This window comes from Zonotrichia albicollis, chromosome 16 (genome assembly GCF_047830755.1).
Source record: "Zonotrichia albicollis isolate bZonAlb1 chromosome 16, bZonAlb1.hap1, whole genome shotgun sequence".
In the NCBI taxonomy this organism is placed as follows: Eukaryota; Metazoa; Chordata; class Aves; order Passeriformes; family Passerellidae; genus Zonotrichia; species Zonotrichia albicollis.
In genome coordinates this window covers 4,319,462-4,337,354 of record NC_133834.1, presented here as the reverse complement: position 1 = coordinate 4,337,354, position 17,893 = coordinate 4,319,462, and the positions used below count along the sequence as shown (strand labels likewise).

The 17,893-nt window shown below is 45.0% G+C and overlaps 2 protein-coding genes across 7 annotated transcripts in view; one reads left to right on the top strand and one right to left on the bottom strand.

The window, feature by feature from the left end:
* IQCE (IQ motif containing E) overlaps positions 1-9,175 on the bottom strand; it is a 26,338-nt gene extending 17,163 nt beyond the window's left edge. For all 3 annotated transcript variants that reach the window (XM_074553255.1, XM_074553254.1, XM_074553256.1), the window contains exons 1-11: positions 8,756-9,175; positions 6,997-7,044; positions 6,347-6,389; positions 5,292-5,432; positions 4,871-5,002; positions 3,843-3,913; positions 3,206-3,319; positions 2,599-2,649; positions 2,029-2,099; positions 1,733-1,805; positions 1,286-1,335 (exon numbers count right to left, since the gene is read on the bottom strand). In XM_074553255.1, the coding sequence (XP_074409356.1) occupies positions 1,286-1,335; positions 1,733-1,805; positions 2,029-2,099; positions 2,599-2,649; positions 3,206-3,319; positions 3,843-3,913; positions 4,871-5,002; positions 5,292-5,432; positions 6,347-6,389; positions 6,997-7,044; positions 8,756-9,160 (1,199 nt within the window). In that variant the 5' untranslated portion in view covers positions 9,161-9,175. The remainder of the gene's footprint in view (positions 1-1,285; positions 1,336-1,732; positions 1,806-2,028; positions 2,100-2,598; positions 2,650-3,205; positions 3,320-3,842; positions 3,914-4,870; positions 5,003-5,291; positions 5,433-6,346; positions 6,390-6,996; positions 7,045-8,755) is intronic.
* BRAT1 (BRCA1 associated ATM activator 1) lies at positions 9,153-17,893 on the top strand. 4 transcript variants are annotated; one of them, XM_074553250.1, is made up of 13 exons: positions 9,153-9,507; positions 10,020-10,174; positions 10,941-11,085; positions 12,224-12,608; positions 12,699-12,818; positions 13,267-13,358; positions 13,608-13,726; positions 14,226-14,412; positions 14,538-14,611; positions 15,185-15,287; positions 15,561-15,659; positions 16,631-16,809; positions 17,004-17,893. In XM_074553250.1, exons 1-13 carry the CDS (start codon positions 9,330-9,332, stop codon positions 17,727-17,729), a joined length of 2,562 nt encoding a protein of 853 aa, XP_074409351.1. In that variant the 5' UTR covers positions 9,153-9,329; the 3' UTR covers positions 17,730-17,893. The 4 variants fall into 4 exon arrangements, with proteins under 4 accessions (XP_074409351.1, XP_074409350.1, XP_074409352.1 ...); XM_074553249.1 differs by having other exon boundaries at positions 10,938-11,085; XM_074553251.1 differs by lacking the exon at positions 10,941-11,085 and having other exon boundaries at positions 9,376-9,507.

The following is a 17,893-nucleotide window of genomic DNA, read 5'->3' as shown; positions in this document are numbered from 1 at the left end:
ATCTAAACCTAAATAAAGAAAACATATCTCAGTCCATTTTAAGAGCTAAGTCAGTTTCTAGCTACAACTGGATACTACAGCTTCACATACAAATAACCAGACTTCAGCATTAACACTGAAAAAGAGAAGCCAAATGCCATTCACTTCAGCCAGAACTAATGGAGACAAGCATCATGAAAGAAATACTCTCAAACAACTCTTTCAACATGCCAGAGTCCTGACCTTCAACATGATTTATTATTTCAGTGCTCAGCCTCTCCAGCAGAGACTGGCAGTCCTGTAATGGAGAGAGACTGCTCTGACCACCACTTTTTGAAGCTATGAATAAATGAGAACAAGGAAGAGACCTGTGACTCATTTTCACCTGTAAATAAATGAGGTGTGATGGCTCAGAGCCTTGAGAGGCTGGTCACTGCAGGCCTGAGCCAAAAGAATAATTTTTTTAAAAAAGTGACAAAACAAACTGCAGTTCTCAATCCACAAGTGACAGTGAATTATGGAACACAAGCAGTACAAATAATGAACCAAAAGAATTCTCACATGTTTCTATATCAATCTAAATAATTACACTCAATGTTAAGACAGTTGTCTGTACCTCACACTAAGAGGTCAAGTATATTTTGAAGTGGTGTGGTAACAAATTTTACTGTCCTACAAGACACTCTTACTCTTTTTTCAGCTCAAATAACACTCAGTTGCAGTGATGCTTTTCATTTGCTCTCTTAGTGGACTTTTGTCTTCTTCCTTTGTGCTTTGACTTTTATTGCCTCTATAAACTGTTCACCCTCATGCCCACACTTGCACACCAGTGACAAGCACTAGTGTAAGGTTCTCTGACACAACTTACTAGTTTGTGTCTCTGTACCAAAGGAAAAGAATATTTACTCCAAGACCATTTTCTTTGCAGCACACTCTAGAGCAAGATGCAGAACTGACTCAAGTGTGAAATGCCAAACATCCAGGGAGTTTGTTTCAATTACCAGCAATGCCAGAATGGGTGTGATTATGAGGGAAGATGTAACAGAGATAAATTTTCAGTGCTACCCTGTACTGCTTAAATAGCTCTGGTATTTTTCCAGATCCACAAAATTATCTATCTACAAGCAAAAAATGTGACTAAGACATATTTCAAGGCTGTGAAGCCAACTAAAGCAGTACCAAAAAAGCAAATCCAGTAATCTAAATGACAAAAACTGTTCCCATGTAGTAGTTTTCCATCAGTTAAAGTAGGACTCCAGTGATGTGTCAAACACACAAACATTTTTATCAGAAGAATTAAACATACTTTTTCCTCATAGTCTCAGACTTGGCCAGGAGGAGCTGCAGGCGATGAACCTGGGAAAAACAGATTCCATTAAGGAGCATCAGCAATGTCAGCTTCCACAGCAACACATCTGCTCATTAGGTGAAAATCAGAACAAGACTCTCTGGGTAGTGGCAGAGCTAATGGTGCCATCACTGAAGATCAGGCTACTGTTAAATTTGCTTCATCTCAACATTAAACTTATGGATGTACACTGGATTCTTTATTTGCCCTTTTTCATTAACACACTCAACTTATTGAATAAAACATTCTTCCAGTACACACAGCTGGAGCTGTGAGAATAACTATGAAAACCTGCTACCAATGACAGGTACAAGAAATTTATCTTAAACATTCCATTTGCACTTTGACTCAACAACTGCCCAGCTTTCTGTCCTGCACGCACCCTGAAGGATTTGCCACACATACCTCTTCATAGTAGGTTTCCATGGCTAACCTCACTTCTTCCAAACTACTGGTCTTCATGTCTGCCTGGGACTCACTGAAAATAGAATAATACAGAAAAAAGAACCCAGTCAGATCAGCAAAGACACTGCAAACTGGTGGGTCATAATTTTTTTGGTTTATAATTGCCAATATGTTCTTGGGAGTTTATGAAAATGTCTTAAGGAATAGAAGACAAATGAAAAATAACATGGATTTCCAATTCTCTCTATTAGCTCATCCAATACAAGCCTCTACCCCCTGCCCCCTCAAAGTCATACTTAATAGTGTTGTCTTTCTCCTTGCACTGCTCTTCAAGCTTGACAATCTTCTGCTTTAATCCAGTAACCACCTACAGAAAGAACAAAGAGCTCGTGAGTCCTTGAATAATCTGTCTCTTCACAGAAGGTCTATTCCTGACTGCCCTGAATTTATACATTGTACCCAGTCAGATATACTTATTTCTACATATTTCAGTCCTTAGTAAATCATACACATCTGCTACCCTGTGAAAAAGAGAACACTGATGAAATCAGATGCTTGATTTCATAATGAGTTTAACAATACGGACATACAGCCATAAAATAAAGCAACATTGCCAATTACCTTGCCAACATCAAATACTGCCTAATGAGACCCAAGACAATGACAAAGAAAGCTCCCCAAAATAATGTTAATTCTAGATTTTTGTTAGTTCTAGATCTTTGACTCCTTACCTGTTAACAGAGATACAGGTTATGTGACTCCCTAACCGATCATTCTTTCTGACCTAATTTTATTTTTTAGTAGTGTTTCACCTTAGCAAGAGGAAAAAGGACAATGAAAGCAGGAAGTGATGAAGACATTCTTACCCATCCATTATCAGTCTTCTTTTCTGACCAAGGTCGTGCCAGCTCAGAGCCCTGCAACAGAAAAAGCAAGTGACCAACTCTGCTACTTTATTCTACTGTTGGCTCTTCCCACAGAATTTTCCAACCTGCTCAACTCCACAGTCCAACTGAGATTCTGAACTCCCCATGCCCACAGCTTTCTATTAGCACATTTCTCCCAAGACATAGTTTTGCACACAGTGACAGCCACAAGAAATTCAGTAAGGTTCAAGTCTGACCACAACCACAAATGCTTCTTGTCAGGGCCTGACAAGGCTGCTCTTCTGCCTCCTGGTCAGGTCTCAGGACTGCAAGAGGTTAACTCCCTTCTACTCTCAGGCAAAATATTCAGAAAGTGGGCTCCTAATGAGACAGCATTTTTATTTTACCTTCAGAAATTAGAAGTATTTGTACTAAATGAACTTATCTGTAGTGCATGGCATCATCTTCCTTTGAACTGAGCTGGACTGCTGATTTGAGATGCAGACCAGACCAGAAATCCCTTTACATCACCTCTCATATTCCAGCTCATCACTCTTACAAACTCCCCCTCTTCTGCCCCACTTTTATCCCCCCAAGAAATCCCCACCCTGGAAGGATCCAGCAGTTGCTCAATCTGTTTGTCCTTTCTACTGTTCTCCTCTTCCAGGCGACGGAGCTTGGTCTTCATTCTGTCTCCCTCATTCTTCTGAGCTTGTATTGTCTAAAAGAGGGGAAAAGAATCACTTCAGAAATAGGAAAATGCAGAGTTTTCACATGGAAACACATTTTGATGTCAAAACCAATCCAATTATGATGGTAAAGATGACATGGAAGAAGAGGACAAAGCAGCCAAAACACAAAACCATCACATTGGACCAGGGCAGACACCAGGACAGCTTAGGGAGGAGACAGAGGGAAGATAAAAGGAGAAGGTCTTACAGAAAGGAAACCTTACACAAACAATCAACCACAGCCAAGGGATTTGTCTACAGGAAACCCCAGAGCTCAACAAGCCCAGTCCTCACCCTTCATACAGTTCACCAACCTCTACAGAAAACTCTAACCATATCCCCACAGTGAATTTATCTTAGACATAAGATTTAGTTTAACCCTACATTACAAATGCAAAAAAACGTGGTGGATATCCCAAGTTGTAGAAACAAAAGTGTTCTGGATCATTAAGGCCAGGACAGGTACGGGATGGAGCAATCATGAGTTTTTCTGTAGTATCAGAGAAACTGTACCTTTTTCAGTTCTAAAATTTCATCATACATGTCTTCCTTCTCTTTGTAGTCAGGAGTTCCAGGAACGTAGCCTACAGAAAGGGGCATGTAAAATAAGTAGATCCAAAAGAGGTATTTTTAACCAACCAGAAACCTTGCAGATAAAGAGAAATATCTAGAACAGCACGAAAGTGGAAAGTAGGTTTTTCTCCTTTCCTCGAAGAAGAAAAATCAACAAGGAAATTAATTTTAGAAACAGAGGTGAAATGGAAGTGTTACTGTAGGAAACTTCTGCCAGATTTTGCAGCCAATTTTCTCCTAATTACTTCTCTGGTGCTATATTAAAATATCCACCTCAAGAAAGATACAAACTTCACAGATGACTGCAGTCTTCTCATCCCAATAAATCCATTATTTACAAAAGGTTTCTAAAAGATGTCTAGAATCCATTTTTCTATTTATGCTTAACATGCACAAATATACCATCCTGTAAAGTTGCCAGAAACTGTGAATCACCAGCACACGTATAGGTGTCATTTTAAATGGAAGTGGAATTTTAAAGTTTACAGTTCTCCTTTAAGAAAAGCAGAATAAAACTTTGAAAGTTTGCTCTTCTCATAAAACTCATTTGATTTTAATGTCACAACCACATGATAAAACACTTTCTAGAGAAGAAGTAAAAGGAGTCAATTACACAGAATTTCAGGCAAGCAGATGGTTTCTATCAATGGTTCCTAAACTATGTTTTGAAGTCACAATAAATTGTCTACAGCTGTCCCATTGAACCATATTATATTTGCAACGTTTTCAGCTGCAAATGCATGGCAATTTGCAAAAGTTTTGAAAGCTAATAGTGATTCATTGCTCAAAAAAATTGGAAATCCCTGCCTCAACCAATTTAGGAATCTCAAAAAGTATCTCACGGATCATATTTTCACACATGTATTTCAGTAAACTAAATTGGCTCTTGCTTTTCTTAAGTAATGTGTGTTTTTAGAGGGGGGAAAAAAATAATTCACTTTTATCTACCACACCATTATAGGGCTTACCATTACTGGAAGAACGAGCATGTTTTGGCTTTTTCATTCCTAGAGCTTCCTTCAAATACTCTGGAGTGCTACTGGAAACATTTGCTCGCACATGCCCCATGTCAGCATCTGATTTCAGAGCATGGCTCATTCCTGCCAAGAGAAATGGAACAAAAATGCAAAAATCAGGGATAATTGTGGATTAAATTTGTGGAATTATTCTGAACAAATGCAACATGGAAAGCTCCAGATGCTGTTAATTATTCCCTCTATAAATGCCAACGCTCAAGATCAGATAATTCCAACCACCCAAATAAATAACAGTGAAATTAACTCCTATGTAACCTTTAATCAAAAACATATTTTTAAATAGTTTATATGTTAAGCTGTCCTTAATTATGAATTTTATCCATAAATGCAAACAACATTTCTATACTAATACCTTGTTTCAGAATTCCCAGCCACATCTGCCTTGGGTTTTCAACAGTTGCATTCTCAAAACAAGCACTGCCTGTTCCCTGCAGAGATCTCCAAGCTGCAGCTTTTCTAGGATACAGTTGTGTGCTGGAGCTGTAGGGAGACTCTGCAGCAAAAGAAAATATCTCAGTGCTGCCTTCAAAAGCTCAAGGTTACTAAAATTCTTGTTGTCTTGTTCTTCAAAGTTTCCAGACTCAATCCTGTTACTTGTAAAAATAGAATTTAACAGCATATTCCAGACTGGCTTATACAGAGCAATGGGACAGTCATATAAAAAACCCACAAAGTCAAAAAAATTCCACTATAAATAAAAAAATACAATTCCAAAAAATGAGGAGGCTTAGAAAAAGCAGAGTGACAGAAGTATGACTCAATACATGTGGAAATATTTATGTTTGGATAAGCATCCTTAAGATATCTGAATATCTAAATGTTGTTATTAACAACACTTTAGGGTAACATTCACTAGAAGCCAATGAAGTAAGGTAAATGGAAAATTATAGCAAAAAAACATAAACCCCAGAAAAAAAAAAAGACAAACCCGATACTAGAACTGCAGTTCTAATAATAATAACAACATTGTACTGTGAAAAACACCAAAACAGCCCATCACAACAAATGAAACAGAGAACCACTAAATCCACACCCAGAGATCTATGACTGGATGGTAGAGAGCTCCAGTAATTCCAGAGTGTCTCTGCACAACAGGTATCAGCATTTCTCCAAAAAGACAAGGAGAAAAACAAATTCAGAATGGTTGCCATCAGAAGACATAACATGAGAAAAAAAGTAAATTATGCTGGAGAACCAAGAATTACAACCAACCCATAAATGTCAATATTTTAGTCTATACAAGCTGGACTTCACAGGTTACAGAACAGATCTCAAATAGGTGCACACAGCAGTGAATAATTCTGAAGAGAATAACAAGATCTTATTTCAGATAAAGCTCCCAGTTCCTGTATCCCACAAACATATCCAGTTTTGCAATTGCAGAATAAAAAGTTTTGGAACACTTACTTGGTGACTTTGGAGGTTTGTGAAAAATCTTCTTCTTTAACTTCTGAAAGAGAAATGGATTTTTTTTCCTGTATTGCAAATACTCCGCTCTTAAGATATCATAACATAATCTCAAATTCAATCTCCCATTTGTAGAAAGATCTTTTGTTCTAATAAGACAAAACCTTTGCTACAGAGAAGAAAGATAGTAGCATTAAGCAGATGCAGATTTGGGCACAGCAATGGTGACCAGAATTAAGGTGGTGCCAAGTGAAGTCTGATTATACAGATTAACTGTCAATTCTTGCTCAGAACAAGAGACCTCTCCCATCAATATTAAATATGAGTAGCAGAAAATTCAAAATGTCCCAAGTAGAGGCTGATCTGCAGAACCCTTTAGCTAAAGGAGCTATTCAATCCCATTAAAACCCTCTAAAAGGATTACTTAAGCCCACAACTTGATAGAGCAGCAAAATAAAGGCAAACATCATTTGCAGCCCCAGTGCTGAGGATCTGGAAGGCAGAATTACATCTGAAATGAGAGATCTGTGACTCAAGCCCATTGCAGTCCCACTGCTCACTCTCCTTCTGAGGGGTGCTTGGTGAGCAGGAGGCTGCACACAGATGAGCAGGAGCTCCAGAGGGGTTTTGGGGCATCAATCCAAACTCACCAGGGTTGTTTCTGACTGGCAGGTCACCACAGACAGGCTGTCACCTCCCTGCAACACAGACAGGACATTTGCTACTGAACAACTGCTTGTAACACACATCCAGAAAATTTGTACAGTTAACAAAGCTGGAGAGCAATACAAGTGACCAAAGGCTCTGTTTCTCTTCCATTGCATTGCTAAAATGTCAATTGTTTAAGACAAAAATAAGCCATTTATCATAAACACTAAAGCCACTGAAGGATGGTGGGGTTCTTGTTGCAAAAGCCAGCACCATTTGCTCCATACAAATAGTTCTGGGATATTGTGAAAGTCACTTCAGCAATGAACCATCACAGAATGCTTTGGGTTGGAAGGGACCTTAAAGATCACCCAGGTTCAACCCCTGTGCCAGGAGCAGGGACACTTTGAGGGCACCTGAGTCACAGAGACCTGGCACTGCAGTGCACAGCATGGCACCAGCTGAACCCTCATGGCTCTGCACGAATTTCTCCACCATTTCAGCTGCAACTCACTCAGCTCTTCCCTTCATCCCTCACCTGTGCTACCCCTGCTATGCTATGGGATTGTTCAGCTCCTGTATTGAAATGGAGAAGTGCTCAGGCCAAGGGAAGAAATCTCAAATGCAAGGAGGATGCCAAGTTTCCCTCCCTCTAAAATGCAAGCATATCCACAGCTGAAGGAAAATTTCCACTTAGCTTCCAAATTATCTGGATGCTGCCCTCACAGAAAGACCTTTCCCACTTGTTGCTGCCTCTGAGGCACTCAGCACCAACCTTTGGACAGATCTGATCTGTGCCTGCAGGAGGCAGGGGAGGGGATGAAGTATTTTTGGAAACCCTGGCTGGCAGAAGAGGAGCAAGGATTGACAACAGAGCAGGTTAAGGAGCCTGCCATGCTGGCTGAGAGCAGTGAGGGATGTGTCCTCACACACCAGCCCATACAGTTTTTCATTTCCTGAGGCAATGCTACTTGCAGCACACTGATTAATTTTGTTATTTTAAGGCGTCTCGTTCTGAAATATCTCTGCCTCGCTGCAGCTATCACGTTTGGAATCAGACAATGTGGAGAGTGCCCAGCTTTGATAAATGGTAACAACAAAACTTGGCCAGGATACAAACATGCAGTAACAGCCCCAGCACTGCTGCTTGGTAACTTTCAGAGCCCCTTTGCTCCTGCAAAACTGCCCCAACCTGCAGCAGGCAGCAACAGAGCCTGGGGGCTCCAGAGGGGCTCAGAACCTCCAGCTGGCTGCTGAGGGGGTGGGAGACAAACACCAGCACAGAATCACAGAATTATCTACGTTGGAAAAGCCCTCCAAGATCATCGACTCCACCCTGTGACCCAACACACCTCCCCAACCAGACCATGGCACTGAGTGCCACGTCCAGCGCTCCTTTAAACACCTCCAGGGACGGCAAACCCATCACCTCCCCGGGCAGCCCATTCCGATATCTAGTCACTCTTTCTGTGAAGGAATTCTCCCTAACGTCCAGCCTAAACCTTCCGTAGCACAGCTTAAGACTTTGTCACCCCTGTGCCGTGCTGCCGGGCACTCGGGGACACACAGGCACAGTCCAGAGTCCCGCGGGCTGAAGAAGGCAGGATCCATCCCACTCCCCTCCGAGCCAGCCCGGCGAGCCCGGGGATGCTCCAGGGTTCTGCTCCGGCCTCGCGGGAGCGTTCCCTGAGCCGAGCCCGGGCCGAAGCAGGCCTAGACAGACCCGGGGCCTTCTCCTCCTCCCCGCCGCTCACTCCTTACCAGCTCCCCCTCCGCGGCCGCCTCGCCGGCGCCCCGCGCCATGCTGGGAGAGCAGAGGGAAGGCCTCACGGGGCGGCGGGGCCGCGGGGCCCCCTTCGGGCCGTGGCTGCCGGCTCGGGGCTGGGGGCAGCCATCGCCCCCCGGCGGCACTTCCGGGTCGCGGTAACCATGGCAACCCTCAGCGGCCCGGGGTGGAGACGCATGCGTAGAGCAGGGGCGCGCCTGCAGGCAGGGCCGTGGGAGGGCTCGGCCCGACCGCGGAGCGCGGGTGACACCAAGCGGCCCCGCAGGGAGCGAAACCGCGGCGGGCGGCGGAGCGGCCTCTGCGGGGGCTCCGCTCCACTTGCGGGCCAGGAGTTTTTGCCCGAGAGCGCCGGGATAACTCGAGGCAGGGCGCAACTCCATCCCGCGCACCGCCGGTACCGTCCCGCAGCCACCGCCTGACCCTGGAGCGCGCCCGGGTCACGCCCCCTGACCGGCCACTGGCCACGCCCCCGCTACGCTGGCCACGCCCCCTTTGCGACACTCGCGGTGCGGCCGTGCTGGCCCGGCTCGGTTCGGTTCGGTCCCGGCCATGTGCGACCCCCAGTCCCGCTTCGTGGCCCGGGCCCGCCGCCGCTTCGCCATGACCCGCGAGTGCGCCGTGCTGCTGCCCGGGGTCTGCGCCGCCCTGGCCGATCCGCGGCAGCCCGGTCTCGACGACACCTGCCTGGAGAAACTGCTGGACTGGTTCCGCAGCCTGACATGGTTCGGTGAGCGCCGGGGGCCGGTCCGAGGGGAGCGGAGATCCATCACGGGATCGCAGAGTAGTTCGGGTTGGAAGGGAACTCCGAAGATCATGCAGTGCAGCCCCACTGCACTGTCAAGGGTCACTTGGAGCAGGTGGCACGGGAACAGGGGTCCAGGTGGGGTTGGAATGCCTGCTCTGCTGTTTGAGGTGCTGTGACACCCAAAAACGCTGTGGGTGCCCCCAAACTCATAACTTCTAGCAGCTGGCAGGGCTTAATACAAATTTTGTATTTTAATACAAAAACCCAGAAGGCTTCATTCAGGGAAGAGATGTGTACTGGTGTATAAAGCAGTCTGATGGAACTGATACACATAAGCTGTCCTTTAGCACCTGCAAACAAAGCAGTTTTGCTTTTGAACCGCTCAGCTCAGGGAACCGCTTTAGTGAGGCAGGGCAGTCCTGGCAGTGGGACTCTGGAAGCTCTGCAGAGCTCAGTCCTGGCAGTGAACTGATGTTTTCTGCTCTCCTGGGCAGACCCCACTGTGGAGCTGGTGCAGGACAACCCGTGTCTGACAGAGCTCCTCAGCTCTGTGCTGGCCCTGCCCGATGCCAGCCCCGGCATCCTGTCCTTCACCCTGCAGCTGGCCGGGATCCTCGCCTCGTCCGAAAGCCGCTTCCAGCACCTGCAGGTGAGTCAGCCACCCAGGTACCTGCTGCTGTGTCTGTCTGCTCCTCCTCTATGCACAGTCCCTAAAAACGTGCACGTTCTGCTTAGTAATTGAATGGCAGCAAAAGTGATTCAACAGCAAAGACCTACCATCACCATTCCTGTTCAATTCTTGTGTACAGCTGCTTCTCACTTCTGTCTCACCACAGCAGGACTGTGAATGCTGATGGGTGATGCTTCCCATTTTTAGTTGAAAAGAGTGTATGGGGTAACCCAACTCTGGGTTGGACTCTATGAAGATCTCTGCCAACCTAGTCATTCTGTGAACACTTCACAGCAGTCACTGCACAGTACTGTATCCCAGGACAGATTCTGCAGATTCAAACTGCACTAACTGATGTCATTTTCCCTTCCTGGTAGGTTGACAGGAAGTTTTTGATTCCCTACAAAAACAAGCGAGCTTTTTAAAGCAGTGCTTTCTGCACCAGGATGCATTTTAGTACAAAACCCAAAAAGCTTCATTCAGGGAAGAGATGTGTACAGGTGTACAAAGCAGTCTGATGGAACTGATGTACATGAGTTGTCCCTTAGCACCTGCAAATGAAGCAGTTTTGGTTTTGAACACCCTGATTTGTCCATATGTTACCTTCGAGCCTGAGATTCTGAACACTGCCCGTTTTATGATACTTGTAGCAAGAGCAGGTTTCACCACAGCGCTGATACTCTTGACTGGCACAGAGCAGCCCCTTTTCTCCCTGTTCACTCTGTTTTCTGCCCTGCCCCAGCAGGAGAAGCTGCTGGGGAGGCTCTTTGGCCCGGAGGGGCCGCGGGGCGGCGCGGCGTGGGAGGACGCGTCGGTGCGCAGCGCCTGGCTGAAGGGTGTGCACAGCATGCTGCACCACCTGCCTGCCCTGCACTGCCTCTGCTCCACGGGTGAGTGCTGCTGGGGCTGCCAGCTCCCCTCCCTGCTGTGCCCCTTGCAGGGCAGGATGGCTGTCTTGGTTTATTTAAAGTTAAAGTGAACCATTTGTCAAAAAAACTGAGTCATTGGAAGATGTTGGTTAAGTTAGCTAAGCAGTAAGTTAACTTTTGTTACGTTAGTTATGCATTTGGTTTTTTACTCCAAACACTGATGGTGGTGCTCTGGCTGAAGGGTGTGCACAGGATGCTGCACCACCTGCCTGCCCTGCAGTGCCTCTGCTCCACGGGTGAGTGCTGCTGGGGCTGCCACCTCCCCACCCTGCCGGGCCCCTGCCATCCCAGCCTCTTGCTCTGGTGTCAAACGAGCAAGATGGGTGTCTTGGTTTATTTAAGGTTAAAGTAAGCCATTTGACAAAATACAAAGTCATTGAAAGATGTTGGTTAAGTTAGCTAAGCATTAAGTCAACGTTTGTTAAGTTAGTTATGCATTTGGTTTTTTCCTCCAAGCACTGAAGGTGGTGCTCTTTTTAGAGGGGAAGGAATCTTTTAAAATTAAGATCTCTTATAAAATTAAGAGCCCTTATAGAATTAAGAGCTATCTGTATTCTTATTTGTAACTCCTACTAAAGGGTACATTTCAGCATGATTTTAGTGCAGAAAAACTCAGCAGAGGCTCATTTGATTTCCAATCCTGTTGTTGTGAAGGTATGTAAATTATGCTGTTAGCACCAACTTTAGATACCATGTACAGAGGGGTCTAAAAGACTGGATTGGTATTAAAGTGCAGCACATGCTGCTGTCCCTGTGGTGGAAAAGTGGTGCTGATACTGCTGTTCATGTTTTTCCTACTGGTTATGTCCAGAGGTGGTACAGGCTCTGTCCATAAATACACCTTAAGTGTGCTGTCAACTCTCCTAATGTTACTGATGCTATATTGAAGTCTGATCCTGAGTTATTAAACCCGTGAGGATCTGAAAACAATTTTATTTTCTTCTGTTTGCTTGTTCTTAAGGACTGGCTGACTTTGAGTAGAGAGTACAAAAAAAAGTGTAAGAAAACCCCATCACCACCATTTAAAGCTTTGTGGTACCTCAATTAGAGTCATAACTGGTTGTTTGCTGCTCCAGTGACTTGTTTTGTTTTCCCACAGGAGGCATGGATGTGATCTTCGCTCTGCAAGGGGATCCCAGCCTGTTTGTGGCTTCAGCTGCCAGCCAGCTCCTGGTGCACTTGCTCACCTTCTCCCTGGAGTCTGAAACATCCAAAGCTCTCAGTGCCAAGGACTGTGACTGGCCAGGCTGTGCCCAGATGATTGTAGAGCACATCAAAGAGTCCCTTCAGTCCAGCTCTGCCCCTCACGTTGAGCAGTCCCTGAAGCTGCTGAGCAGTTTGTTTGGCAGTTGTTTTGGCAGTTGCTATGCTGCATGGACTGAAGTCCTTTGGTTGGACATAGCAAAGCAAATAGAATCCTTTCTGCTGGAGGAGACTGTTCAAGCCCAGCCCCTGCTGGCCAATCTTCTGCTGAACGTGGCACGGTAAAGATCTTGTGGCACCTTGGCGCCCCTGCTGAGACAGATCTGTTTGCCACCCTGGGGTGGGTTACACTTACACTTCTCTCTTCTCAGATCTCCTGCATTTTGTGGCACTGAAGGCAGCTTTTGGGCATTGGTAACTTCTGCTCTGGAACACTTAACCCCAGTACAAGCAGGTCCTCTGGCAGTGGGACTTCTGAAGCTCTGCAAATGGTAGGACTTAAAGCAATGAAATTTCTGCACTGTGCAGGTGTTTCTGCTCCATATTTCCCCTTTAGGCAGTGAAAAAGCAGCAGGAAGTCATCAGATGAATACAGCACGTACAGATACTGATTTACAAGCTAAATAACACTTTTGTTCTAAACTAGAAGGACACTTTTGTTAACAAGATATTCCTCTCTCCCAGCCTCCTTACACAAGATCCCACTCTGTATTTGCATAGCTTGACAAAGCTACTTCTAAATTCCAGAGCCATTTCTCCTCTGCTTTCATTTAGCATTGGAAGCAGGCTCAGATTGTGATACAGCTTTTGTTGCTCTGTCATTGCTGGCTTGTTTAAAAGTCTGCATGAAAATCATTATCCTGCTCAGCATTTGGGGGCAAGTGTTTGGGAAGGGATTGAAGTTTACTTGTGTTGGTAACTGCTGTTTCCTCCTTGAAGCCCACAAGATGTCAGGATTCAGGCACTGACTGTTCTGCTTCAGCCAATGGACTGTATTTTGAGAGCAGCCTCCCAGCCTCTGGAATGTGCAGGTACAGTTGTGACAGAAAAGTTAAAGGCCATTCTGCTTGCCAGTATTTTAAGTGCATGGTGCAGCCAAAACTGGAGGAAAAAGAGTAGGAGAAGTCAAGGACAGTAGCAGTGTTTGTGATAAATCCTACTGCCAGTTGCATTTGAAGGCATGTTCATACTACATCAGCTGAATATCTTGGTTAGCTTTAAAAATCACAGTCTTTTCTATTAATTGATGACCTGAGCTCTTCCCTTCTTTGGTCCTCTAGGTTTGCTGGATGAGTCTGTCAGTGATCCTGCCACTGTTGAAAGTCTTCTGTCCTCCAAAACATCCTGTGCTGGTCTGCTGTGTCAGACCCTCACCCACCTGGAGAAGCTGCTGTCTCTGGTAACATTCAGAGAGGGAAAAAAAGAACCTGGGAGTCAAAGTGGTCCTTGAAATTCAGTGTTAAGATGGTTGCAAATTTTTTCAGTAGAGCATAACAGAATGTGGAGAGGAGTTGGCAATGGGGGTTTCTATATTTTAAGGAAATTTAGCACAGTAGGCTCTAAACAGGAGAAGAGAGATACTGAGACTCTTAAAGAGGGGCTGCACTTAAGTTTTAAATTTGTCCTGATGAGCTTTGTTACCATACCTTACTTGTATTGCAATTATCGATCCTAAGAAACACAAATTGGGCTGCTTTCCCAAGCAGTCAAAAGAATCTCCTTCCATCTGTGCAGCAGTTCTTGGAAAAGAAGAAGATCATTTATTTGTAGTTATTGACATTGTGGTACCTTAAGAACCCACTAGAAGTTCAATTTTTGCTGCCTTCTGACCTAAAACTGCTCTGTATTAAGACTGTTGCTGAAAACTCTTTTCTTCTCTTTTCTTTCTCACCCATTAGAAACATTTAAGAGTGGATTTACCCTGTGTGTCTTTGCTGCACTCTCTCATGACAATATTACAATTCTGCAATGGCTTCCTGAGCCCAACTTCTCCTCTGGGAAGCACAATCAGCCGGAATCTGATCAACTGCTTCAGAGTGCAAAAGTCAGCCCTTGATGTCCTTGCAGCGCTCTCAGAGAAAAAAGGTGAGTTCATGTTTGCTTTCTTACCCAAAACAGTTGTACAATTCTGTGTCTTTGTGTATTTCAGCAAGGATTTGGCTGCTCCATCTCTCAGTATTGGCCCTTTGGGTTTGTTTTCTCTGTTTCAGAGTGTGACACTCTCATAGGAAATCTATTTGATGTCCTTCTGGCATATCTGCAGAGTCCAAACACCAGCCCTACTGTGAGTACAGAACTAGGGAGAGATCCAGGTCTATCAGTGTGCCCCAGTGGGGTGTAATTCCCATGAAGGGTCTGACTGCAGGTGTTTCTTAGCACACTTTGTATTAGAATATGTAGGACACTTGTCTTGTCCTGGGTGGCTTGCAGAAAATATCTAAAATTGTAATGAGCAAGTAACTGACCAGTCCATTGAGAGTTCTTGAGAAGACAGGAGCCATCCTGTCTAAGAGTAGCACTGACATAATCAGCTTGACATGGTCATGAAGTATTGAATTCTATTTATTAAGAGGATTTGGTTTTTTTGCTTTGTTTTGTTTGAATGACTCTGATGGCAACTGCAAACCCAAAGCTGGAGGAATAGAACTTTGTAATGCTAAGCTGAACACGGGGATTTTCTAGATGTTTGTTAGAAATTGTGTTTAAGCACCATTTTTTGTGGTTGGCTTCTTAGTAAGGAGGTATATTCTGGTAATTTATCTGTAAGTTTGAGGCTAAAATTAATTTTACCTTTAAAGCCATAAAGGTAGCACTGCCTCCTCCTGTAGTAAAGTCAGTCTACTTTACATTGCTTCAGGTTCTAAAGAAAACCTTTCAAGCTACATCCAAGTGGTTGGTGCACTTGCAGGAACTGTCCTCCTCCAACAGCCAGGGGCCACAAACTGAGAAGATTTTGGAAGGTAACAAAGCTGTTCCAGCTGGAACAAACAGCAGCTAGTGGCACACATGAAATCTGCTCCTGCCTACCCTTCCTGCTCAAAGCCCTGGATTCACTTGTTCACAATTATGTTGAATTTGAGCTGCCCTAATAGTGCTTTGCAGAGCTCTGGAAAAAGCACCCAGCAGCAAAAGGGACTGCATGAGATGAAATGGTGTAAGGGTTGTACAGTGAGTGTTTCAGTAAGGCTTGTTGCCTTTCATGTCGATTCAGGTTTGTCACTTGCCTTTTACAGATGTGCTGGTGGTGCTGCAGAAACGTTTGTGCAGTCCTTGCTGGGGAGTCAGAGATTCTTCCCTGGAGTTCCTCACTTCCATGGTTAAGTGCTTGAAAGGTAGGTGCAAAGATTTACCAGTTCAGATTTGAGGAGTATTTCCTTTAGTGGTGTGAAAGTCAGGCTGGTGAAACATTTTCTGACCTGTAACTGGAGGGCTGAGAAATGAAAAAACTGTCAAGATTTTTACTCATAGATCGTGATCAAAATCTGACAAAAATAGTAATAAACTTACCCTGCTTTTTCTGTTGAACTCAGATTGCTGTACCTGCCTTAATGGCAGTTTTGATGAGTTAAACTGAGGTGTTGAGACATGACTGTCAAGGCAGGTGACAGTGCTTAATGGCAGAGAATATTTCAGTTTGCTCTGCACTGGAGTCTGGTTTCTTTTAACAGACTGGGGGCTGGCCTTTAGGAGGCTAAAAGCCTAGACCTGCTTTATATGCTTGGGATTAATTACTGATTTTCTGCTTTATTTATAGCCAGGCCTTGCAGCAGGTAGCACTGAGGCAAAGCTGATTTTCCTACAGCAGCTCTGCAATGTTGGAAGGGAGGGGAATGTTATCAACTGCTGTTGTCCCCAGCTCACAAAGGAAATATCCAACATGCTCAGCTGCATTAGCACTTTACCCTGCAGCCCCTCTCAGTGCTGCAGTTACTTTGTTTTCTCTGCCATATGCCTGACAACAGGAAAGGAAGACTGTTTTTCCTCATTTAAACAAAGGCATAAATTTGATGAGGCTGGAACCATGTCCCCACTTGCCTGCAGAAAGTTTTTTCTTGCTGTTAAAACAACTCTAAGTGCAATTTTCCAAGTTCCAGTGTCTGTCAGGGCTTGACTAAAAGCTGCTGGGAGAGGGGGAGCCTTACACAGAACATCTGCCTGGTCCTGCAGCAGCTCCTGTCCCTGGCAGCTGTCCCTGCAGGCAGCGGCCATCCTTGTGCAAGGCAAAGGGCTGTTTGCATTGGAAACAGCTTCATGCTCAGTGGGAGTAAAATCCCACTTCACTGGATTGCTGTCTTGTTTACAGACCAGAAGGAGTTCAGGCAGTGTCTCCTGTCCTCTGAGGTGCTGAGGCTGACAGAAAACCTGCTGGAGGACCCAGAGAGCTACGTGCGAGCGAGCGCCGTGACTGCCGTGGGACACCTGGCCCCCATTGCTTGCTTTGCTCCAGACTCACCTGTCACAGGCAGTCAGTATAACAGAGAGGTAGGGCAACCTTTTCTGCATGAGCAATTCCCATCAGTTTACTGCTGTACTGCTTATAATTTTCTTCCCAAGTTATCTGCTGATGCAGGCAGGTTGCACAGCCAGTAATGAGAGGATTTTTCACCTCTGCTGGTTTTGTTTCTTTGCATGCTCCTCCCCTCACTTTGCTTTCTCTTTTGTCTTTTTGCATCCAGAGCATCCTAGCAAAGCTTCAGGAAATCTTGTCAACAGACTCAGAGGGCTTTCCTAGGAGGGCTGTGATCAGCATCTTCACCAAGTGGCTGAGGGAAGGCTGCACAGGTCAGCTGGAAGATACAGAGCTCTTTGTCTCTAGAGTCATCCAGACTGTGGAGCATGACTTAGACTGGGAAGTCAGACTCGGTGGTTTGGAGCTGGTGGAAGTTTTCTGTAGCCAGACCATTTGCCAGCTCTCCCAGTGTCCCTATGCTCCTGTCACCTCTGCAGTCCCCAGTTCCACCCCTCAGAAGGAGCTGCTGCAGGTGTTCTGTCGAGCAAAGCTGTTTGGGTTTTTGTTTGGCTCTTTGTGTGACTGTGACAAACCCGTGGGGCAGAGAGCCTGTGATGTGCTGGTTGGCCTGAGAGGCCATTTCTACCCTGTGAGTACTTTGGAGAATCCACAGGAGATTGAAGATTCACCTGCAGGACGTGGCATTGCCTGGCTACAGAGGACACTGAGACAGGGTTCTCTGGCTCAGAACTTCCCCATGGATGGTGATGTTGGGGTGGATTTCCAAGATCCAGAGAGCATGATGTTAGCTTTGGGTGCAATAGACTTGCTGGAGCTGCATGATGAGCTAAATAAAAGTAGTGACCATGTGGAGGAAAGCCCTCAGTCCCTCTTACAGGACATCCTTGCTGCTGTGGGGACCATAGAGGATAATGAAGTTGACTGTTATTGAACACAGCTCTGAAGGAGCAGTGCTCAAGCAGTTTTCTTCTGGAGGAGAAGGATGGTTTTGTTATCTGTTAAATAGTATGGAAAATCTTTGCTTTAATACTGATGAATATTTTTTTGTTAAGTGTCATTTCTAATAAACTGTTGTTTTTTTTTTCAAAGTAAAAA